General features: G+C 35.1%; 1 protein-coding gene across 5 annotated transcripts in view; it reads right to left on the reverse strand.

Moving 5' to 3' along the window:
- SCAPER (S-phase cyclin A associated protein in the ER) overlaps positions 1-26,797 on the reverse strand; it is a 508,319-nt gene that overhangs the window by 361,189 nt on the left and 120,333 nt on the right. For 4 of the 5 annotated variants that reach the window (XM_047074743.1, XM_047074740.1, XM_047074744.1 and 1 more), the window contains 7 exons: positions 25,309-25,571; positions 22,007-22,240; positions 19,333-19,503; positions 13,979-14,054; positions 13,656-13,773; positions 13,280-13,391; positions 9,650-9,790 (listed from right to left, as the gene is read on the reverse strand). In XM_047074743.1, coding sequence (XP_046930699.1) covers positions 9,650-9,790; positions 13,280-13,391; positions 13,656-13,773; positions 13,979-14,054; positions 19,333-19,503; positions 22,007-22,240; positions 25,309-25,571 — 1,115 coding nt within the window. The remainder of the gene's footprint in view (positions 1-9,649; positions 9,791-13,279; positions 13,392-13,655; positions 13,774-13,978; positions 14,055-19,332; positions 19,504-22,006; positions 22,241-25,308; positions 25,572-26,797) is intronic. The other variant, XM_047074742.1, reaches the window with a different exon arrangement.

The raw sequence follows: 26,797 nt of genomic DNA on the forward strand, positions 1-26,797 counted from the left end.
TGGAGATAAATGAAAACAGGACAGTCCAAAATCTTGGGATATAGAAAGAGCTATTTTAGGAGGGAAGTTTAAAGAAATACAGGCCTATCTCAATAAGTAAGAAAAACCTCAAATAACCTAACCTTCTGCCTAAAGGAGCTAGAAAAAGAACAACAAACAAAATTCAAAGCCAGTAGAAGGAATGAAATAATAAAGATTGCAGCAGAAATAAATTCAATAAAAACCAAAAAAAAAAAAAATCAGAACAAAACAAAACACAGAACAGAGTAATGAAACCAGGAGCTCATTGTTTGAAAACATTATCCAAATTGGTAAACCTTTAGCCAGACTCATCAGAAAAAAGAAAAAAAAAAAAAAAAGGACCACACTGGACAATCTCGAAGAAATGGATAAATTCCTAGAAACCTATAACCTGCCAAAACTCAATCAGGAAGTAATAGAAAATTTGAACTGACAGATTACAAGCAATGAAATTTAAGCATTTAAGTAAGGATTAAAACCTGTACTTCTCAAACTATTCTAAAAAAACAGAAGAGTTAAAAAAGCTTCCAAATTCATTCCATGAGGCCAGAATTACCCTGTTACCAAAACCAATACCAGACAATACAAAAAAAAAGAGAACAGGGGAGTATCTCTGATGAACAGACATGCAAAAATCTTCAACAAAATATTAGTGAATCCAACAATACATTAAAAATAACATTCACCACGATCAAGTGGGATTTATTCCTGGGATGGAAGAATGGTTCAATATTCACAAATCAGGGGCACCTGGGTGGCTCAGTTAGTTAAGCAACTGACTTTAGCCCAGGTCATGATCTTGAGGTCCGTAGGTTTGAGCCCCACGTCAGGCTCTGTGCTGACAGCTCATGGTCTGGAGCCTGCTCAGGATTCTCTGTCTCCCTCTCTCTCTGCCCCTCCTCCTGCTCACACTCTGTCTCTCAAAAATAAATAATAAACATTAAAAAAAAATGCCTCAATATTCACAAATCAATTAACGTGATACATCACATCAACAAAAGAAAGAATAAAAACTGTATGATCATTTCAAAAGATGAAGAAAAAGCATTTGATAAAGTACAATATCCACTTGTAATAAAAACTCTCAACACAGTAGTTTTACAGGGAATATACCTCAACATAATAAAGGCCATCTATGAAAAACCTACAGCTAACATCATACTCAATGGTGAAAAGCTAAGGTCAGGAACAAGACGGGATGTCTACTCTTACCACTTTTATTCAACATAGACCTGGAAGTCTTAGCCACGGGAATCAGGCAACAAAAAGAAATAAAAGGCATCCAAATTGGTAAGGAAAAATTGTAACATTCACTACTTGCAGATAACATGATACTACATATAGAAAACCCTAAAGACTCCACAAAAAGAACTACTAGAACTGATAAATGAATTCAGTAAGGTCACAGGATACAAAATCAATACATAGAAATCCATTGAATTTCTATACACGAAGAATTTCTATGAAGTAGCAGAAAAATAAATTAAGAAAATAATCTCATTTATAAGTGTACCACAAATAATAAAATACCTGGTAATAAACTTAGCCAAAAAGGTGAAAGACCTTCTGAAAACTATAAAATAGTGATAAATTGAAGATGACACAAACGGAAAGATAGTCCATGCTCATGGATTGGGAGAAGAAATATTGTTCAAATGCCCTTATTACCCAAAGCAATCTACAGATTTTATGCAATCACTATCAAACTACCAACAGCATTTTTAATAGAACTAGAACAAATAACCCTAAAATGTGTATGTAACCACATCAGGTCTCAGATAAACAAAGCGATCTTGAAAAAAAAGAATGAAACTGGAGATACCACAATCCCAGATTTCTAGGTATAATATAAAGCTGTAGAAATCAAAACACTATGGTACAAATACACACACACACACACAAACCACACAGATCAGTAGAACAGAAGAGAGAGCCCAGAAATAAACCCATGATTATACAATGGAACCAAGAATATACATTGGAAAAAAGAGTCTCTTCAACAAATGGTGCTGGAAACTGGACAGCTACATGCTAGCAAATGAAACTGGACCACTTTCTTCCAAACTCAAGATTAAAGACCTAAATGTAAGACCTGAAACCATAAAAATTCTAGAGGAGAGTATAGGGAATAACTTCTCTGATATCAGTTGTGGTAACATTTTTCTAAATATACCTCCCAAGGGAAGGGAAATAAAAACAAAAATAAACTATTGGAACTATATCAAATTTAAAAGCTTCTCAAAGAAATCTATACATTTAATCCAAACCCTATCAAAATACCACCAGCATTTTTCACAGAGCTTGAACAAACAATCCTAAAATTTGCATGGAACCACAAACACCCCAAATACCCAAAGCAATCTTGAAAAAGAAATGCAAAGCTGGAAGCATCACAATTTTGGATTTCAAGTTATATTACAAAGCTAAAGTGATGAAGACAGTATGGTACTGGCACAAAAATAGACACATAGATCAATAGAACAGAATAGAAAACCCAGAAATGAACTCACTATATGGGTAATTAATCTTCAATAAAGCAGGAAAGAGAATCCAATGGAAAAAAGACAGTCTCTTCAACAAATGGTACTGGGAAAACTGGACAGCAACATGCAAAAGAATGAAACTGGACCATCTCCTTACACCATACACAAACATAAATTCAAAATGGATGAAAAACCTGAATGTGAGAGCTGAAAAACCATAAAATTCTTAGTAGAGAACACAGGCAATAACCTCTTTGACATCAGCCACAGCAACGTCCTACTAGATACATTTCCCAAGGAAAGGAAAACAAAAGCAAAAATAAACTCTGGGATCTCATCAAAATAAGAAGCTTCTGTACAGTGAAGAAAACAATCAATAAAGCTAAAACACAACCTATGGAATGGGAGAAGATATTTGGAAATGACATCTCTGATAAAGGGTTACTATCCAAAACATATTAAAAACTTATAAAATTCAACATCCAAAAAATGAATACCTCAATTAAAAAGTGGGCAGAGGACATGAATAGGCATTTTTTCCAAAGAAGACATCCAGATGGCCAACAGACACATGAATAGATGCTCAACATCACTGATCATCAGGGAAATACAAATCAAAACTACAATGAGAAGCACCTCACACCTGTCAGAATGGCTAACATCAACAACACAAGAAATAATAGATATTCACAAGATTGTGGAGAAAGCAGAACCCTCTTGCACTGTTGGTGGGAATATAAACTGGTGCAGCCACTTTGGAAGACAGTATGGAGATTCCTCAAAAAGTTAAAAATAGAACTACCCTACAACCCAGCAATTATGCTACTAGGTATTTACCCAAAGAATACAAAAATACTAATTCAAAGGGATATGTGCACCACAATGCTTATAGCAGCATTATGTACAATAGCCAAATACAGTAACAGCCCAGTGTCCACAGACTGATGAATGGATAATGAAGATGTGATGTATATAGGGAAAATGGAATATTACTCAACCATAAATAAGAATAAAATCTTGCCATCTGCAATGACATGGATGGAACTAGAGAGTATTATGTTAGGTGAAAATAAGTCAGAGAAAGACAAATACCAAATTACTTCACTCATATGTGGAATTTAAGAAACAAATGAAAAAAGGAAAAAAAAAACAGATAAAGTGAGAGAGACAAAGAAACAGATTCTAAATTATAGAGAACAGACAGTTACTAGAGGGGAGGATGGGTAGAGGGATGGGTGAAACAGGTGATGGGGAATAAGGAGTGCACTGGTTGTGATGAGCACCAGGTATTGTATGCAAGTGTTGAATCACTATGTTGTACACCTGAAACTAATATTACACAGTAGGTTAATTGGAATTTAAATAAAAACTTAAATAAGAAAAACCAAAAGCTTCTGCAAAGCAAACAACAAAACTAAAAGACAACCTACTGAATGGTAGAAGATATTTGCAAATGACATATCCAACAAAGGGTTAATATCCAATATACACAGGAATTCATACAACATCCCCAAAAACAAATAATCTAATTAAAAACTGGGCAGAAGACATGAACAGACATTCCTCCAAAGAAGACATACAACATGGCCAACAGACATATGAAAAGTTGTTCAACAGCACTAATATTCAGGGATACACAAATGAAAACCACAATGAGATATCACCTCACACCTGTCACAAAGGTTAAAATCAAAAACACAAGAAGCAACAAGTGTTGGAGAGGATGTGGAGAAAAAGGAACCCTCCATTCACTGTTCGTGGGAGTGTAAACTGGTATAGCCACTGTGGAAAACAGCACGGAGGTTCCTCAAAAAATTAAAAATTACCATATGATCCAGTAATCCTAGTACTGGGTATTTACCCAAAGAATCTGAAAACACTGATTCAAAAAGATATATGTACTCTTATGTTCATTGCAGCATTTTTTACAGTATCTAAATTATGGAAGCAACCCAAGTGTCCACTGATAGATGAATAGGTAAAGGATATGTAGTATTTATATACAATGGAATATTACTCAGCCATAAAAAGGATTGAAACCTTGCCATTTGCAACAGCATGGATGGATCCAGAGGGTATTATGCTAAGTGAAAGTAGTCAGAAAAAGATAAATACTATATGATTTCACTTATATGTGGAATTTAAGAAACAAAGCAAATGAAAAAAAGAGAGAAACAAAAAACAGACACTTAGAGAACAATCAGGTGGCTGCCAGAGGGCAGCTGGGTAGGGGAATAGGTGAAACATGTGAAGGGGATTAAAAGTACACTTATCATGATGAGCAGTGAGTAATGTATAGAATTGTTAAACCACTATATTGTACACCTGAAATTATTGTACACCTGTATGTTATTTAAATGGGAATTAAAATTCAAAAGAAATATTCCCAAACATCAAAAGAAATAAAAAGTAAAGATTAGGGGTTGAGTCACTAGGGAGATGATAGTTGAAGCAAGATAATGATTGTCATACTCGAGGAAAAGAACAAGTGAAATGGGCTGAAGTCAGTAAAACTTAGGCATCAAATGAAAAAGGAAAGACAGTAAAGGATTAGTCAGAAAACATAAAGAAAATCAAGGTAGTGCAGAATATTCTAGAAAATGTTATTTCACAGGATTCATAATGGAAAGATTCAGAAAAGTCTTTTAAACTTAGTGATAACATTCTATACTACAGTGATACTATTCTATGTATGTATTCTATGTATAGCATAGAGGGAAAATGGTATTATAAAAAATTCAAGAAGATATGGGTGATGAGGTCGTGAAAATCAGCTCAGCTCACTCTTTCCAAGGAATCTGCAGATTCACAAAAGGCCAGAATAGATAATCTGCAGAACTGGAGTATACAAGTAGGTAGTCTAGAGGAAAAAAAGCAAAGGAGCAGGCACAAGAAGTAATGAAGCAAATTCAAAGAGCAGGCAAGAGGACACAGCACATGGAAGAGGGCTACTGCCAGAAATCAGGAAAAGGAGATCTATTCCTCATAAAAAAATTAAAGTCTACTGTAATAATGAGTAGATGTTGCAAGTGAAAAAACCAGGTCCTGATTAATGTAGGTTATAATAATAGTCACTATCAACTAAACAGTGGATGTTTTGTTTTCAACCATGTATATACCCCAAAAATAAGGAATTTGAAATGATTATGAACTTACTTCACAAACTCACAGAAGGTGTATATGAGATAAAAATTATATCTTGATTATATAACAGGACTAAAATGAATATATTTGGTACATGTCTCAAGGAAATTACATTTCTAGTAGACCTTAAGAATATTTTTAAGGCCAGAAAAAGCAACCACCTTAAACAACTAAAAAATTAGGGAAATACATAAAACATATCAAATTCAATTAATGTAATACAGAAAATATCAAGAGAACAAAAACTATATTATTTTGCAATAGATGCAGAAAAGCATTTGACAAAATCCAACATCCTTTTATGATACAAACATGCAACAAAATAGGAATAAAAAGGAACTTCCTCAATCTGATGAAAGGCATCTATGAAAACCCCACACCTAACATCATACTTTATGATAAAAGACTAAATACTTCTTCTAAAGACTGGGAATAAGACAAGGATGTCATGTCCACATTTACCACGTCAACACTGTATTTCAGGTTCTACCTAGAACAAAAAGCAAGAAAAACAAATCAAAGACATCCAGGTTGGAAAAGAAGTAAAAGTGTATCTATTTGCAGATAACATGATCTTGGAGACAGAAAATCCTAAAGAATCCACTAAAAAGCTATTAGAACTAAAGAGCCAGTTCAAACAAAGCTGTAAGAAACATGATCAACGTATAAAATTCAACTCTATTTCTGTACACGAGCAGTAAACAATCTGAAAATGAAGTTAAGAAAACAATTTAATTCTGTTTGATCCCTGAGAAATATTCCAGTGTGTGTGTGTGTGTGTGTGTGTGTGTGTGTGTGTGTGTGTGTGTATCCACCCACATCTTCCTTATCCATTCATCAGTCAATGGACATTTGGGCTCTTTCCATAATTTGGCTATTGTTGATAGTACTGCTACAAACACTGGTGTGCATGTGCCCCTTCGAATCAGCATCTTGGTATCCTTCGGACAAATACGTAGTAGTGCAATTGCTGGGTCATAGGGTACAATGTGGATGGAACTACAGCGTATTATGGTAAGCAAAATAAGTCAAAGAAAGACAAATATTACATGATTTCACTCAGGTGCAATTTAAGAAATACAACAGATGAACATGGGGGAGAAAGAAAAATAACATAAAAACAGAGAGGAAGGCAAACCATAAAAGACTCTTAAATGCAGAGAACAACTGAGGGTTGCTGGAGGGGTGGTGGGGCAGGGATGGGCTAAATGGGTGATGGGCATTAAGGAGGGCACTTGTTGGGAGGAGCACTGGGTGTTACATGTAAGTGATGAATCACTAAATTCTACTCCTGAAACCAATACTACACTACATATTAACTTGGAAATAAATAAATAAACAAACAAATAAATAAAATGAGACAAGGTTAAAAAAAAGAAAAGAAAACAATTCCAATCTGCAATCACGTCTATAAGAGTACATACTCAGGAATAAATTTAAATGAGTTGAAAAACTTTTTACATACTAAAAACTTCAAAGCACTAAAGAGACATGTATCAATGTAACAGGATATTATAACAGTAATCAAGATAAAATGGCATTGGCATAAAAAAAGGCATCAAGACAAATGAAACAAAATAGAAACAAACCCATACAGTATATGGCAAATAGCTTTCAACAAGGGTCCTAAGGCAATTCAATGTAAAAAGGACAATCTTTTCAACTGGTACTTGAATATTAGATATCCCTATGAAAATATGAACCTCAACCCTATCTTGCACCAGATACAAAATTTAATTCAAAAGAGGACACAGATGTCATTGTAAAATTTAAAACTCCTACAAAAAAATTAAGAGAAAATCTTAGTGACCTTAAATTCAGGTAAAGATTTTTTAAATAGGACACAAAAGATACATGGTACAGAAAAAAAAAAGTTAATATATTGGACTTGATCAATTTTTAAAACTTCAAAAGATACTTTTAAGAAAAAGAAAAGGCAATCCAAGGTCTGCGAGGAAGTATTTGCAAAACATAGATCTTAGTATCTAAAATACATAAAGTCCTCTAAGAAATCTTTTCATTTGTGACAATGTGGATAAAACTGGAGGGCAATATGCTAAGTTAAATGAACAAGACAAGAAAAGACAAATGCTGCACGGTATCACTTAACTATGGAATCTAAAAAAAAAGTTGAACTCATAAAAATACAGAGTAGAAATGTGGCTGCCAGGGGCTAAGGGTAGAGAAAGAAATAGGGAGAGGTTAGTAAAAAGGTATAAACTTTCAGTTATAAGAAGAATAAGTCCTGAAGATCTAATGCATAACACAGTAACTACAGTCGATAACACTAATTGAAATATGCGAAGAGAATAGAACTTAAATGTTCTCTCGCTCACAGACACGCATAAAAGATAAACATGTGAGGTGATGGATGCATTATTTAACTTGATGAGGGGAATCCTTTCACAATGTATATGGATATCAAATCATCATGTTGTATACTTTATATACCTTACCATTTGTCAACTATACCTCAGTAAAGCTGAAAAAACTCAACAATAAAACAATCCAACTTTAATAAATGTACAAGATATTTGAACAAACATTTCACCAAACAAGAGCTAAAGATATGAAATAAGCACATGAAAAGATGTTCAAAAATGAAAATTAAAACCAAATGAGATACTGTACACACATAGTAAACTTACGTGGCTAAAATTACAGTGTGTAATCATGTCAAATGTTGGTGAGAATGTGGTTAATTAGAACCCTCATCCACCGTTGGTAAGAATGTCTACTACTACAAAAATCCCCTGCTTTCCAAAAGTTCTCATTACACCACTTCGCTTTTACAAGAGACCTACATTATACTTGTTTTCCCTAACCAAAAGAAAAGAAATCCAAAGAGAATTTCTGCTTAATGAAAAAAGGCAAAAAGCAAAAACTATATTCAGTGTTTTACAGGGAGCCATTACAGAGCTAGCACACCCCAAATAGTGAGAGAGAGTGGACTGCCACACTTATTCTCCAGGAGCTACACTCACCATCTCAGCTTTAGGCCACCATAGTTTTGAACTGTGTGAACATCTGTGCTTTATCTCAATTTATTTTGTGCATCCATTAGCAAGTTGTGTTCTAACATATCAGAAAAGACTAAAAGAGGTTATTTTGGGGTCTGGGAATGCTCAAATTTTTTTCCATATAAATTAATGGTAATTGCATCTTTATGGCATTTCAGGTTACAAAAGGTTTCATAGGAACACTCTACTTTCAGATAGTAGGGGAAACTTATATAATAACCATTTTGGAAAACTTTCTTCAAAAGTTCAACATGAACCTATCATGATGCTCTGCTAATGCATTCTTAGGTATTCACCCAAGAAAATGAAAGCACACATCTGCACAAAGATTTACACATGATGATTCACAGCACCTAGATCTATAATGGCCAAAAATTAGAAAGTAAGCAAATACCCATCAACAGGTGACTGGATTAACAAATTATGGTATTTCTATACAATGATACACTTCTCAGCAATGAAAAGGAACTGATATACACAACAGTATGGATTACATTCAAAATAACTATGTTGAGTGAAAGATGCCAGAGGAAAAGAATATATACTGTACGATTCCATTCATATAAAATTCTAGAAACTGCTAACGTATAATGACAAAAAACAGATCAGCAATTGCACAGTAACAGAGTTGGAGGAAGGAATGAATACAAAGAAGAATGAACAAACTTCTGAGGGTGATGGAACTGTTTATTATCTTCACTGTGCTGATGGTTTCAGGAATATATACATGTCAAAACTCATCAAATTGAAGCTTTACATATGTGCTATTTATTGTCTGTCAATTGCACCTCAAAAAAAGCTGTAAAAACATAATATCATCTCACAGGATTACTATAAGTATATGATATTGCACCTAATAAGTTTTAGTGAGCCTGTTATTCTGGCACAGAATAAACACTTCATAAATATTACTTCTCATATTAACAACTGAAAAAAAGTACTTGGGTAACTAATTCAACGTTCAAAGCACCTAAGATCTACCTTAGCTTCTTCCTCTTGTGCTTTTTTAACAATTGCTTGTAACTGCACCTCTCGTTTAAATTCAGCATGAAGTAATTTCTCTTCCATCATCCTGCGTCGTTGATCTAATAATTCTTCCTTCCACTTCCGGACATCTTTCTCCTATACAGAGTTATCATATCATTAATTTCAGCATACATAGTAATTTAACAGAAGGGAAAACTGATAAACAGCTTCGGAATGATAAATTCTAGAACCCAGAAAGACCTAAAGGAGCATGACTAATGATTGAGAACACAGACTAGGAAGCCAGACTGCTTGAGTTCATAATATACTTTGGTCACCTGCTAGCTAAAATCAAATGCTGGCTCAACATGAGTGGGAATAAAACTAGCATTCAACTGAAGTTGAATTTTAGCTACATAATTATGCATTTAACAACCTCAAAAAGCATAATGCAGAAACAGCACTGGATTAAGAGCTAGACCACAGATCTTTAAAGCCCTTGCTCAGCAAATTATTGGTAATGTGACACTGGAAACAGCACTTCACCTCTCCTAGATTCAGTTTTCACACCTGTAAAATGGGATTCAGTATGTTTAGTTCTGTGACCCACAAAGAATTCTGGTGATCAGATGAGACCACATATGTAAAACAGTGTTGAAATAACAACCTACTATATAAAAGGAAGGTGGGATTTATCATTAAAATTAATGGAAAAATTAAACCAGGTTGTACCAGTTGTACAACCTCTAACGTCTTGTACAATTTCAAGAATTTATTATTCTGTTTACAGGAATACTTGGAGATTACATACATATATGTAAGAAATTAAACTATATAATTTTTCCTGCCTGAAAAACACAGTAAGAGGTGAAGCTGTAGTTGTGTTACAGCATTTCTCTAAAGCTGAAATTAAATAATACATTAACTCTTACAGAATCCTAGAACATGCAGTTTTTCATTTTGATTTATTGATTCTGAATGATCAAAATAATAATAATGACAAATTCTTAAGATTTGGGTAAAGAGGGGCACCCAGGTGGCTCAGTCATTTGAGCATCCGACTCTTGATTTTGCCTCAGGTTATGATCCCAGGGTCGTGGGATCAAGCTCTGTGTCAGGTTCTGTGCTGAGCATAGAGTCTGCTTAAGATTCTCTCTCTCTCTCTCTCTCTCTCTCTCTCTCTCTCTCTCTCAGGGCGCCTGGGTGACTTAGTTGGTTAAACATCTGACTCTTGATTTCAGCTCAGGTCATGATCTCACAGTTCGTGGGTTCAAGCCCTGCATTGTGCTCTGCGCTGGCAGTGGCAAGCTGCTTGGATTCTCTGTCTCTCTCTCTCTCTCTCTCTCTCTCTCTCTCTCTCTCTCTCTCTCTTTCTCTGACCTTTCCGCACTCATGCTCACTCTAAGTAAATAAACATTAAAAAAATATATATTCTCTCTCTCTTTTCCTCTGCCCTTCTCCCCCACTCACACTCTCTCAAAATAAAATAAAATAAAATAAAATAAAATAAAATAAAATAAAGCATTAGGTAAAGAGAAAAATCACAGATTTCCTTCTTTTCCCAATCAACTTTTCTACTATACTAAAGAGAATCTTATACCACACCTCATTTTTTAAAAATATTGGGATTATTTGGTCCAACTATCTCTCCTAAATTTAAATTACACATTATAAGTAACGTAAATAATATATTTTTTTAGATTTTATTTTTAAATGTTTATTATTTTTTGAGAGAGAGAGAGAGAGAAAACGAGGGAGGGGCAGAGAGAGAGGGAGACACAGAATCCGAAGCAGGCTCCAGGCTCTGACCTGTCAGCACAGAGCCCAAGGGTGGGGCTAGAACCCACGAACCGTGAGATCATGATCTAAGCCAAAGTCAGACGTTTAACTGACTGAACCACCCAGGCACCCCAAGATTTTATTTTTAAGGAATCTCTACATACAACATTGGGCTTGAACTCACAACCCCGAGATTAAGAGTCACTCATATGCTCCATCAACTGAGCCGGCCAGGCACCCCAATGCAAATAATATTTTAACCTATGCATATTAGTACTCTTTTCTAGTACTAGAAGGTAACAAAGGAGTTCCCATATACTGTGACAGTCACACATCTTTCGTCATGTTGTTTTAGGTACCTGAAGTACACAGACTCCAAGATGGCTCCCAACGATCCAGCCACCTGGTACTCAGATCCTTGTCTAATTCCCTCCCACACTGTACCAGGATTGCAACCAACAGAATACAGCAAAAGTGATGGTTTATCACTTCCAGGATTAGGTTATAAGAGGCAAGGGCAGCTTCGAATTTGGCAGCTCATTTGTTCTTTCCTTCTCTCTGTCTCTGTCTTTGTCTTTGTCCCCTTCTCCTTTCCTCCCTTCCTCCTGGATTACTTTCTGTGGGGAAGCCAGGGGCTATGTCATAAGGACACTTGGGCTATGAAAAGGCCCACATGGCAAATAACTGAAGTCTACAGCCAACTGCTAAAGAGGACCTGAGGCCTGCCTACAAGCACATGAGTGAGTCCAGAAGTAGATCCTGTAGCTCCAAATGACAGCATGACTGCAAATTCATGAGAGATTCTGAATAAAAATCACTAGGCAAGCCACTCCTGGTTCTCTTGCCCACATATAATGTGATAAACATCTGTTTTCAGTGGCTAAGTTTTGAGGTCTTTTGTTATATAGCACATGTAACTAATACAGTATTTGCCTATATTTGCCACTTTGACATAACAGTAAGAATGACCAGACACTGAGCATCAGCCATCATAATACTATGCCATTGTTATACACACTTGCCATATTTAATCATCACATCATGTTAATAATTAAAATTTTCATTTTAAAAACAAAGAAGCTGAAGGGAGCCTGGGTAGTTCAGTTGGTTAAGCGTCCGACTCTTGGTTTTGGCTCAGGTCATGATCTCACAGTTTGTGAGTTCAAGCCCCGCACAGGGCTCTATACTGACAGTGTGGAGCCTACTTGGGATTTCTCTCTCCCTCTCTCTCTGCCCCTCACCAGCTTGAGCGCGCGCGCTCTCTCTCTCTCTCCCTCTCTCTAAAAATAAACAAATAAACATAAAAAATTCTTTTTAATTTGAAAAAGAAAGAAAGAAACTGAAATGTAATATTGTCAAGTAACTTGCCCAGTGCATATTTTATTATGTGGTAAAACCAGGATTTGAACCCTGCTTGGCCATCTCCAAATCCCATGTTCTTTCTACTATATCACACTGATCAGAAGTTGCACTTCTCTAAATATTCTAAAAATCTCTTAATAAATTCAATTAGTGCCCCAGCTTATTCAAACCTGATCATCTGAAGCTCAAAACTATCCTACCAACTCATCCTACATTGTCCACAAGACTCCCCGAAGAAACGCCCCAATGAAAACAAGAAAGGACAAAATGCAACTTCAATAATCCATGCCAACTCTGCAAACATCAATTTACTAGCTAATTTAGAAATGTCAATTTTTTTTCTTTTTTGCAGGTAACCTTCTGTAATTCAATAGGTAGAAATGCTTTTGTTTCCCAGAAAATTTAATTTTTATAGTTCTGCTAGCTTCCCTTAGACCCAAAAAAAGTTAAAAATGAGTCCATCAATTTAAGGCTGTCAAAATTTTCTAAATGTTAAAAACTCACCCTTTCTAACAATTTCTGAAGCTTTAATGTTTTCTCTTCACGTAACTTTTCCCTTAGCTGCTGTGCTTTCATTTGTTTTTCTTCATGTTTTTTCTTAGATTCTGCAATTGTTCTATTAACACAAACAAATGGATAGAAGACACAAATGTTTACATGATAAAGCCAAAAATATTTTTAGTCTTCAACATTCTTAAAATAAATACAGGAAGTACACACAACTAATTTTGGCTTAACATTTCAGGAAAACATTGTCACTTTTCAATAGATCTGTAACTATCCTGAATAATATGCCTTAAAATGTTGTATAGCAATTTTACTAAAGACTAGTCAGTTTCCCTCTTGTGAAACATTTCAAATTAATTTTCAAAGGCCAGACCTTTTACGAGATGGTGAGGAAAGTTTTTCATGCATGTGAATTCCATGGCCTGGAGGTCTAGCAGGTTCCTCCTCTACAATATCCCCCCAGGATGTATTTTGGCGCCAAGTTTCACGAGCTGCCCAGAAAAAAAGAAAACCACCATTACTGTTTAACCACACAGTTCTATAAAACCAACATTTGAGAACAGGCTTTTAAAAGGCATCAGCATTCCCACTGTAAATTATTTATTTTACACATATAAATTCCATGTAATAAGATAATCTATTTTAAACCCTTTTAGCTGCACACAGACAATGCACACAGGCATACACACACAATACCTTCATAATCTGCAAGGACATCATTCCAGTCCATAGACATACCACAGAAAGATACACTCCCACTGCCCATGCTGGCCTAAAATGTAATAAGGAAGAGTGAAAAACAAATATGTGAACACAATTATCACCTTAAAAATGAACTGTAGATGTAATTTTCTTACCTGTTAGTAAGAATTTAACAAACAGTTCAAAACCAGAAAAAAGCTATATACCTCTTATAGTTACAATAATCACCAAGTTAAAATACTATATAGTCTATATATTTTAAGAGGAAGACCAACCTACTTGTCATTAACAGCAGAGACAAATCAAGTAAATTTAAAAGAAACATATTGGCCTGATACTATTACTATATAACTCTGCCGTACTCATAGTATACCTCAGAAGAGCTCAAGATTATTCACTGGGCATTAAAAATTAATAGAAAAATATTTAAAACATTTACAGTTACTTTCATTCTGAAGAAATCCCTCTTATCAACATACATATCCTGAATCCTGATAGCAAGGTATGTATCATTTGCTTTTTATTAGTGGAACAGAAAAAAAGTAAATACCTTAGATTCTATTTCAGCCTCTGCAATTAAAATGTGAGTAATGCTGAGTTCTTACTTTTTCCAAGATTCAATTTCTTGATTTGTAAAATGAAAATAACAACTTCCAACTTGTCAGTTGCATTATTTACAAAAATACTCTGTGGGGCGCCTGGGTGGCTCAGTCAGTTAAGTGTCCGACTTTGGCTCAGGTCATGATCTCACGGTTTATGGGTTCGAGCCCCATGTCAGGCTCTGTGCTGACAGCTCAGAGCCTGGAGCCTGCTTCGGATTCTGTGTCTCCCATTCTCTCTGCCCTTCCACTGCTCATGCTCTGTCTCTCTCTCTCTCTCTCTCAAAAATAAACAAACATTAGAAAAATTTAAAAAAATACTCTGTAATGGTTAAAGTGCTAAAAAATGATTTCCTATTGTTTTTGTATGAACTCTAAGTCCTTCTGGCCCTAAGAATTTTATTTCTAAATGTAATTTTTGAACAATTATGCAAAAAATTCTGAAAGCTCTCAGAAAGAACCCAAAATGGCAGTGAAGTAGGAAGACCCTAGGCTCATCTTGTCTCAGGAACACAACTAGATAACTATCAAATCATCCTAAATACCCCCGAAATCACCCTGAAGACAGGACATACTCCACAAGTAAAGAGAGAAGAGGCCATATCAAAGAAAGTAGGAAGTGCAGACATGGGTTAGGGGAGAAACAGATCATGGGTGCTGCAGAGAGGAAGGAGCTGTGGTCGCGAGGAAGGGCGAGAGAAAAAGACAAGCCCAGGAACACACAAGGAGAACGTTTCCCCAAAGCCACTAGCTTGGAAACAGAGAGGGACTGAATTTTCTGAGCTCTTGCAACCAGCAGGGTTTAAACGTTAGAGTTTTAAAGGTCAGCAGGCTTAGCTGGGATAGAGCCCGGAGGGCACAACCCTGCTCCTGGAGAGGAGGCAGGCAAACAACCCCAGGGACAGTCAGTGTGGAAACAGTGATCTGAAGAACAGCTGGGGCACACAGTGGTGAGATTATTCCCTATTCTAGGAGTGTTTCCCAGAGAGGCAACATTCATGGAGACTGCTGTCCAGGAACAAAGGAGCTGGCTGAAGCCATTTCCCTCCAACACCCCTCAGCATGAACACAGGGCCATCTGAGGGAAGCAGCTCAGCGCCAACACTGGCTGCCTAAGTTGCTTCCACCAAGTCCCACACATCTGTGCTCTAGCGGGACTGCCCTTCTCAGTCAAGCTTGCCTCAGCCCTAGTGTGGTGAGTCCCTCTCCCAGAAAAACAGCACAAACCCCTGCCCACACCACGTCTCCTGACCAGAGAGTTCTACAAGACCTTGGTTCTGGTGGAGTTGGTGTCAGGTCTCAAAGCACAAACACACCAGAGCACATCTAGTTAAAACTTAACACATTCAGGCCAGGGACCAAACACTGCCCCCAGCAGGCAAGGAGAGGCTCTACAGACAACTGGCCTAAAGGACAGAGCAGCCAAAACACAACAGTAAAGCATGTATAGCACACACCAGAGCCAATCCCTGAAGCGCCAGGCCCTGGGCAGTACATAAGGCCATTACTTTCAGGAGAAGGAGACATAACTGGCTTTTCTAACACAGAGAAGAAGGCAGATACCAGATAAAATGCCAAGACAGAGGAATTTATCCCAAATGAAAACAAGATAAGGCAAAACAGATATAAGTAACATGCCTGATGGAGAATTTAAAGCAATAATCATAAAGATACTCACTGGGCTTGAGAAAAGAATAGAAGACATCAGTGAGACCCTTACAACAGAGATAAAAGAGTTTAAAAAAAAATCAACCAGAGATGAATGAAATAAATGAGATTGGAAACAGGCTTGATGCAATGAACAGCAGGCTGGAAGAAGCAGAGGAATGAACTAGTGACCTAAAAGATAAAATAATCAACAATAATGAAGCTGAACAAAAGAAAGAATAATTACACAACACAAGAATAGACTTAGGGAACTCGGTGACCCCATCAAATATAAAAACATTCATATCAGAGGAGTCCCAGAAAGCAGAAAATATTATTTCAAGAAATAACAGCAGAAAATTTCCGTAATCTGGGAAAGGAAACAGACATCAAGATCCAGGAGCACAGGGAACTCTGATCAAAATCATCAAAAGCGGGCCAACACCAAGACATATTGTAATCAAATTTTAAAATACAGTGAAAGAAAAAATCCTAAAAGCAGCAAGACAAAAGAAGTCCTTAATTTACAAAAGACCACCCATCAGGTTAGCAATGGATCTCTCCACAGAAACCTGGCAAGCCAGAAGTAAGTGGCATGCTCCATTCAATGTGCTAAATGGAAAAAGTCTGCAGCCAAGAATACTCTATCCTGCAAGGCTATCATTCAGAATAAAAGGGGAGATACAGAGCTTCCCAAACAAAAATTAAAGGAGTTCATGACCACTAAACCAGCCCTGCAATAAATATTAAAGGGGACTCTGAGTACAAAGACCAAAAGTGACAAAGGCAAGAAAGGATCAGAGGAAATCTCCATTAAAAACAACAAGTAATAAAATGGCAATAAATACATATCTATCAATAATTACTTTGAATGTAAATGGACCAAATGCTCCAGTCAAAAGACATAGGGTGTCAGAAGGGATTAAAAAAATAAGACCCCTCTATATGCTGCCTACAAGAGATTCATTTTATTTTTTTATTTTTTTAATTTTTTTTTTCAACGTTTATTTATTTTTGCGACAGAGAGAGACAGAGCATGAACGGGGGAGGGGCAGAGAGAGAGGGAGACACAGAATCAGAAACAGGCTCCAGGCTCTGAGCCATCAGCCCAGAGCCCGACGCGGGGCTCGAACTCACGGACCGCGAGATCGTGACCTGGCTGAAGTCAGACGCTTAACCGACTGCGCCACCCAGGCACCCCAAGAGATTCATTTTAGACCTAAAGACACCTGAAGATTGAAAGTGAGGGAGTGGAGAAACATTTATCACTCAAATGGATGTCAAAATAAAGTCCAAGTAGCAATACTTATATGGGACGAACTAGACTTTTTTTTCTTGTATTGTCTTTATCCTGCTTTGGTATCAGAACAGTACTGGCCTCATGGAATGATTTTGAATATGTTTCCTCTCTTCCATTATTTATGAGATTTGGTAAATATTGTCATTGTTTTTTTTTTTTTAATGTTTGGTAGAATTCCACCAATGAAACCATGTGGTCTTAGACTTTTCTGTGCTCAGAGTTTTGATTCCCAATTCAACTTTCATTTTTGTTATTGGTCTAAGAAGATTTCCTACTTCTTAGATTCAAGATTCATGACTCAATCTTGGTAACTTGTACGTTTTTAGGAATTTTGTTTGGTTTTCTTCTAGTTATTTGATTTATTAATATATAATTATAGTAATCTGTTATCATCTGTTGTATTGTTTTCTATTTTTCATTTTGGCTTATGTGTCTTCTCTCCTTTTTCTTAATTAATGTAAAGTATTGCCAATTTTATTTCCTTTTTTTTTTTTTTTGGAAAAACCAGTCATGACTTTCAATGTTATATTATTGTTTACTCTGGCCTCTACTTCTGATTTTTCTTTGTTATTTCCTTCCTCTACTAAATTTCACCTAAGTCTCTTCTTTTCCTAGTTCCTTGTGATATAATGTTGTTTACTTCAACACTTTTTCTTAATACAAGCATTTATAGCATCTAGCATCTAACATTTGCTTTTTGCTGCATCCCATAGGTTACAGAATATTGTGTTTTATTTTTCTTTTGCTTTAAATTTTTTTTATTAGTTTTCTTTATTCTTGAGAGGCAGAGAGAGAGCGTGTGTGGGGGAGGGGCAGAGAGAGAGGGAGACACAGAATCCAAAGCAGGCTCCAGGCTCTGAGCTGTCAGCACAGAGCCTGATGTGGGGCCCGAACTCATGAACCATGAGATCATGATCTGAGCCAATGTCGGACACTCAATCAACCGAGCCACCCAAGCGCCCGTTTTAAGACATATCTTAATTTGCCATTGGATTTCTTATTTGGCCCATTGTTTGTGCAGTGGTGTGTTAATATTTACACATTAAATATTTAATATTTACATTGTAGATTTTCCAGCTTTGTTTTATTGTTGATCTTTAGTTTTGTACCATTGTAAATGGAAATTATACTTAGTATGATTTCAGTCTTTTTTTTTAATGTTTTTTATTTATTTATTTATTTATTTTTGAGAGAGAGGGAGACAGAGTACGAGCAGGGGAGAGGGGCAGAGAGAGAGGGAGACAGAATCCACGAAGCAGGCTCCAGGCTCTGAGCTGTCAGCATACAGCCTGATGCGGGGCTCAAACCCATGAACTAAAAGATCATGACCTGAACCAAAGTCAGACACTTAACCAACTGAGCCAACCAGGCGCCCCGATTTCAGTCTTCTTAAATTTGTAATATTTGTTATGTCTCTGGGATTCTTTTGTGAATACTTAAAAAAAAATGTCTGTTCTATTTTTTTTGGATGGAATGTTTTAAATATATCTTTTAGAATCATGTATTCTGAAGTATGCTTCAAATAAAAAATGCTCTTGTTGGAAAAAAAAAAATACCCTTCTTTACCTGAGGGTGCTCGTTTAAAATAAAGCTATCAGAGGGGAGATAGCTGGGGGAATGAGTGAAACAGGTGATGGGGATTAAGGGTACACTTAGGATGAGCACTGAGTAAAGATGTACAGAATTGGTGATTACTATATTACACCTGAAATTAATACAACACTATATGTTAACTATACTGGAATTTAAAAAAAATAAAAAATAAAAAATAAAAATTTGTAATTTAAAAAATAAAACCTCACAGAAAAGTCACTGTCGTTGTCAGTTTCAATATTAATATCGTTGTTTTCTTCTGCTTCAATTTCTCTGGTTAACTGCTCCTCTTCAGCAATAGCACTAGCAATAGCTTCTTCATTGGCCTTTTCTAGACGATCTGCTAGCTCTTCTTTTTTAGCAAGAACTTCTGCCATGGACTATAAAGTTAAAAACAAACAAACAAAAGTATCATCAATTAAGTGGAAAGTAATCATTTCTTTATGTACTAACGACACACTCAACAGTATACATAAAATAGCATTGATCTAGAATTATAAAATGTGGGGTTCAGTATAAGTTCAACCACTTGCTACTTGTGTGACTGGGAAGCTTCTTAAAACCAAGAGCCTATTTTGTATTCCATAAAATGGTACAATAATTCATGACTTACCTTCATCATGAGACAGCTGTGTATGAGAAACTGTGAAGTTATACAAATAACAGGTATTATTATTAATGTCAAAGTATGAATTTCATTTGAGTGCCAAAATTCAAAACAGTTGTAGATCAAGTATCTTTAAGACAAAAGAAAAGCACTATAAAAGGAATATAGCCTGCTTGGGATTTTCCCTCTCTCCCTCTCTCTCTCTGCCCCTCCCCAGCTCACGCTCTCTCAAAATAAATAAACTGTAAAAAAAAAAATTTGAAATTTTAGTAAATCTAAAAACCTAGATCCACTGCAGCTAGGTTTTATATTAGCACATTTTTTACAATGGCAAAAGTTGAGCTTAAATAGAAAGGTTCAAACAGTCATTTTCTATTAAATTTTTTTCATGTTTATTTATTTTTGAGAGAGTGAAAGACAGAGTGTGAGCTGCGTAAGGGGCAGAGAGAGGGAGACACAGAATCCAAAGCAGGTTCCAGGCTCTGAGCTGTCAGCACAGAGTCTGACGCGGGGCTCAAACTCACTAGCTGTGAGATGATGACCTAAGCCAAAGTAGGACGCTTAACCAACTGAGCCACCCAGGTGCCCCTTGAACAGTCATTTTCTACCAAAATTTCTGTTGAATAAGATAACCGAATTATTATTATTATTATTATTTACCTTTAGCTACAGGACTACTGCATTGAGAAAGAAAAGAAAAAGTTCTGTCATCACAGGCAGCAATTCTCTACAACCCCCCACTGAGAACCTATACAATGAGGTACATGTAGAGAGCAATCCAAAGATTTAGCTCCACCAAGACAAATCCAAACACAAAAGTTTTTTAAAATCTGGTTTAATTAAAATTCCTCTAAGAACTCTAAGAATATACTAATATTCATATCAAAAGCAGAGTATGTACAGTACATAAATTTGATCCTTAAAATAACCAAGAGTTTTTAATATTCTACCACAAGCTTATTTATACATGTGATCAAAATAAAATGGATGAAAGAATTTTTAAATAACTATTTAGTGCTTATTTAAGTATGGGATCTTTTTCCTCTTCTGAAATTTGATTCTCACAGAATCAATTCGCAAAATAAATGATGCCTAGCTATGCAAATAAAAAATATAAATATGACCAATTTCTATCCCATATATTAAACCTAGTACTTACATGACCATAATTATGTTTCACCTTTAAGAACAGTCACACTAAAAGAGCCAACTTAAAATATAATTTTCTCTTTATTCCTTACTTTAAATTTTTAAATGTTTTTCTTATTACTATAGAGCCCTTATTTTTCCCTTATACAAACCCCTATCAAGTTTCATCTGTGTCTAATGTTATTATCTCTCTAAGATACATAATTTGATCTAATACCATCTGTCAATAGCATCTTTCAGCATGATAAGGCACTAAGTTTTTAAGGAAAGTACAGTATACGGTGGCCATTTAAAAAATAAAATTTGATGGGGCACCTTGGTGACTCAGTCGGCTAAGCATATGACTGATTTCACCTCAGGTCATGATCTCATGGTTTGTGAGATCAAGCCTTGCGACAGTGTGAAGCTTGCTTGGGACTCTCTCTCTCTCTCTCTCTCTCTGCCTCTCCCCCACTTGTACACGTGCATGCTCTCTCTCTCAAAATAAATAAAAATAAAGTAAAATAAGATTTGAATGATTTTTCTCAGTAATTTTTTGTGTGTGCCTATTTCTTCTGAAAGTTACTTTTATACTAGAATAACCCATTCTGGATTATCCTCAGGTCATATATCTTACTACTAAAGTGAGAAATAGACATGAGGACAAATAAGTAGTCATCTAAAAGCATAAAACTGTAATTCCAAATCAACACATTTTTAAAGGTTCTGCAATAGGGATGGTAAATAAATTTCATCTTGAAGACTAACTCCAAGCAAATGACAGAGGCTATCTAAAGAACTCTATTAAGAGAATTTTTAAAAAGTCCAGTAGGCAACATTTTCCATCCATCAGAGTGCTAGATGTTGCATGGAAGACTTTATTGTTACTGGTTTAGTTTCTTAATGCCAGACTAAAAAACATTTGATCAAATCACAAAATGAATGATTTTAGCACCAGTTATTTGGCGATCTTATTTTCGTCCTCTACAAAATGAGAAGCATCTCAAAGCTTGCTATAAGAATAAAATATTAAAAAGAAATAACATGTACAAAATACTTTATAAAGTGTAAAGTAACACAATTTATTACTATTAAAGTTTTATGCCTCTTTAATATATTTACTCAGAATTCTGATAAGTTGTTCTTACCAAGTTAGCAGCACTCACATTTGAAATATCTGAAGGGTCCATTTCACTCTCTATCCCTGCTTTCTCTGCTGAAAATATGTCATTTGCTTGCAAAGGAGGCATATCAGCTTGCTGAATAATTGAAACACATTCTGTATCAATGTGAACAGCAGGTATTTCAGAAGTTCGCAGAGAATGGTCTTGTAAAGTACTACTGCGAGAGCTCTTGACATCATCCAATGTATTCACTGTGAACTAACAAAACACATTTACAGAATGAATCAGACAAACTACTCCATTGTAGAAAAAATGATTATAATACACCTATCAACTAAAGCAGTAGCTGACTGGCTGACTGACGACTCACTCATCTTTTTTCTATGTTTCAAGTGTAAGGAAAAAAAATACCATTAAGCAGAACAAATTTTATTTGCACACCTACTACGTACAGGGCAATACCTGAAATGCTTTATGAAAGCTTAGCTTTATTAAGCTATATTGAAAGTTTCGCTTTATTAAGCTATATTGTAATTACATTTTTATTTTTAGTAGGCTGATTCTTGATGAGTACTTTATATACGTCACAAAAGAAATTCTAGTCACAAGTATAATAGTTCGTCTTATATTCAAATAACTAAAGGTATTTATGTGGTTTTGCAAAGATTGTCTGTCTAATATCAAATGAAGGCACTTTTCACCAAAATATATACTTTCAGGGCATTTTACTCATAACAAGACAGTTGCTCTCTTAAGATAACATTAACAAACCTCAAAGTATCTTTCATGTAAACCCACATGGTACACAATACCAATTCTCAGATCTAAAAGAGAAAATACACCATAAAAAGTATAGTATATCTGAGCAAGCAATTCCTATTTAGATTTCAATATCCTCCCCCATTACCCTTTAGAAATATTTAACACATAACCAACAAAAATAGGAAAATGATCTAAGTCAAATAAAGTACTGTCTTAAGCCAAATACCCATTTTTTAAAAACCTCCTAGTTTAGTAAATAGAAACATGTCTTTATTTCCACTTTGTAACAGAGTACAGAAAGAATGGTGCTGTGTTTTCCAATTATACTCAGAGTAATGAGCTACAAGTAGAACTAAAATCTAAAATTGTGGATTTCAAACCCACTCACATCACTATTTAAATAAACATTAGATAAATATTGCAGTGGCCATGAAGCTCCCAATTTGATTAATTATTTATATAAATATGAAACTTGGTCAAGTCTTATAAACTACTTTAAAAATTCTACTATTGGTCAAAAGTTAGTGTCCCAAAGCACTGATTTTAGTGTAGGTATTATTTAAATTGTATCTCATTGTTTATATCACTATCAACATTATCTATACATCATTCACCATAGTTTATAATCTTCTTGGCAATATTTATATTGGCATTACTGATGTTTACAATATAGTCAACTCTGTTTATTAAAAAATCAGTATCATTTATACAGTAAAATCAAAGCTAAACTATAATGTTGAAAAAATATACAATGTGCTATTTCCATTTTTAGAATGACAGTGGAAAAAACAAATATTATCATTAGCTTGGACACCAAGAGCAGTGAACTTTTTATATGGAAATATTTTAGCAATAGTTAAATTACTCAAAAGTTGTATGTATGGATTATTCCTAAAATCCCAAATCATGTAAGTTTATTCATTACCCAAAACCAATGTAATTTTTATATTGTTAAGTTTTATAGCTAAAATATATGTTAGCAAAAATGCTACAGGTCTGTTAAGTGATACAAAAAGATTTTTTACCTACATTAAAAAGTTTCTGAAAAGTATAACCAACAAAAATACTGATTATTTCCTGTGTCTAGGATTCTGCTCCATAATGCAGTAGACTAAAGGCAACATAAGATACCGCTCACAAGGAGCTTCCAATCTCACATGGGCATAAAACATACATACATTAAGGAGTTACAGAACATCAGGAGCAATGTACAGTTAAGAGCCATTATCATCATTAAGAAGAAAAACGTGGAAATTGAGTACAGTTTCCAATAAAAACAAATATCCTACATGTAAAAAGAGAAAACTTTAAAGCAGAAATACTATTCTAAACAGAGAAATAATGTAACTATTTTACAAATTTTTACTTAGTCCCTGTATCATATAAAGAATCTCTTATGTTTCATTTTGCATAAAATTATGCCTATTGAACATATATTTTCATGTAAACAAATATCTAAAAAATGTATTCCTTCATCAAATAAGTAAAATAAATTTCAAATGGACTAACAGCAGAAATACTGAGAATATCATCTTTAAAGAATTACATTAAATATTGGCAAATGACTATACACTTGAATTGCAGGATGTAAAAGGAGAGCAAGTTCAAAATGATCCTTACTTTCATCAACATTTTTAATAACACTCCAAATGAAACAGTAGACCACCATTTAAACCAAGTAGTTCAAATTAACAACAAAGTTGGGAAAATTAATATATGCCTCTAGATGTGACACTAAGGCCAATCACTTTATTTCTGTCAAAAATGCATAAGCTAACTTGGATAATAAACTAACTGAAGGATATTCTACAAAAAAAATAATGCAATGTATTCTTCAAAAACATTAATGTCATGAAAAACAACGATAAACTGAAAAACTGTCCCTGATGAAAGATGTTAAAGAAACAAAGCTGAATTTATAATGTGTGATTCTAGATTGGATCTCTGCTCAGAGAAAAAATTCTATGATGAAAGGGCACCTGGATGGCTCAGTTGGGTAAGCATCCAACTTCGGCTCAGGTCATGATCTCACGGTTCATGAAGCCCCGCATCAGGCGCCTGCCTCACTACCAGTGTGGAGTCTGCTTGGGGTTTTCTCTCTCTCCCTCTCTCTCTGCCCTTTCCCCCCTCAAAATAAATAAATAAATTTTAAAAATTCTATGAAGAAATTACTGGTACATGGATATGAATTATAAATTAGAGGAAAATACTATATAGATATCAAATTCCCTGAATTTTACAATTAAAATGGTTAAGGGTTTCTTTATTCTTTGTAGATACATGCTATAATGCAGGTAAATGGTTATGGTGTTTGCATACTGTTTAGTATACATGTGTGTGACATGTAAGTATGAATAAAGAAGAAAAAAGAAAAAATGAGGCAAATGTTAATCTGTGAATCTAGGTAAAGAGTATACGAGAGTTCATTGTTCATTCTTGCAACTTTTCTGGAGATCTGAATTTTTTTACAATAAAAAGCTAAAAATAAAATAGGAAAATAAGACATTCCAGCATAGACATATCCCTTATAAAAATGTATTAAAAGGATTTTCAGAATGTACTACCTGGGTTCTTTCAGCAAGAGGATGGTCACAAGAGTGTAATGAGTCTTTGGACCGAGATTCTATAGTATTAGAAGGTCCATCTCCATCAAATTCACCTTTCTCAATGCTTTCATCAGGTAAAAGTTGTATATTTTCTTTATCACTGTCATCCTTTGACCTTAATGTTTCTGTTGCTACTGAAACTTTTGTCATCACTGCTGTTGATCGTGAGCGAACAGGCCTTCCCCTCTGAACAGTCTCCCATCCTTCAGCATCTTTCCGTTCTATGCAATTGAGGGAAGGAAATAAATCAAGATTTCTTTAGATGATAAAAATTTTCAAAACCTATAAAATAAAAACTTTTTCCAATCAAATTCGTATTAAGTGTAACTAATATATAAACATGACACTAACTATACAAGATGCAGTGTGTGTATGTGCATATGTAACATCTAATACAAGTACACTGTGGGGTTGGTATGATTTTCCATGTTTTACAAATGACAAAACTGAGATTCAGATTAAGACTGACATAGGCCACAGAGTCAGAAAGTAATAATAAACATTTATATAGTGTGTACTGTGTGCTAGCACTGTTCCAAGTGTTTACATATTGTAACTCTCAATCTCCACAACAACCCTGTAATACCAATACTATCATCCCAATTTTATCATTGATAAAATTTATCATTTGTCATTTCACTTACCCCATGTATCATTGAAAATAATGAGACAAAGAGAGGTTAAGTAATTTCCCCAAGGTCACACACCCAGTAAAGGTAAAGCCAAGATGCAAGTTTAGGCAAATTGGTTCTGGTGTTCATGTCCCAGTGGTTACATAAAAACTGCCCTCCACCCCCATCTTTCAGAATCCAAACACAGGCCTACCTCAAAAGTCCAAGTTCTTTCCTCTATCCTAGTACTAATAGCATACATTTGACTGTATGTCAGCACAGAGCCTGCTGTGGATCCTCTGTCCCTCTCTCTCTGCCCCTCCCTCACTTGTGCTCTGTGTCTCAAATAAATATTAAAAAAAAAATAAAAATACAATTGAACTCTAGGTTATCTACAAGAAATTCACTTAAATACTTGTATTCACCTAAATACAAGGTCATATGTAAGTTCAAAGCGAGAAAGATACACCATGCAAATACTGACGAAAGCAGGAGTAGATATATTATTATCAGATAAAGTAGACTTCAGAGCAAAGAAATTACTAAAGAAACAAAACATATTATATAATGATAAAAGCATTGCACAGTGAAGATATATACCCCTAAGTATGTATACACAGAACAATATAAACTCAAGATACACAGCAAAAAAACTGGTAAGGATGAAATGAGAAAGAGAAAGATACACAATTACAAATGTGGACTTCTAACTCCCTCCCAGGGACTGATAGAACTAGACAGAAAATCAGCAAGTATATAGAAAAACTGAACATACAATCAACCAACTTAATATAATAGCATATACAAAACAGTCCATTCAACAGTAAAATGCTTTT

This window comes from Lynx rufus, unplaced genomic scaffold (genome assembly GCF_022079265.1).
Source record: "Lynx rufus isolate CCGP_SWC_20201006 ecotype Redwood Valley unplaced genomic scaffold, mLynRuf1.p SCAF_13, whole genome shotgun sequence".
NCBI classification, from domain to species: domain Eukaryota; kingdom Metazoa; phylum Chordata; class Mammalia; order Carnivora; family Felidae; genus Lynx; species Lynx rufus.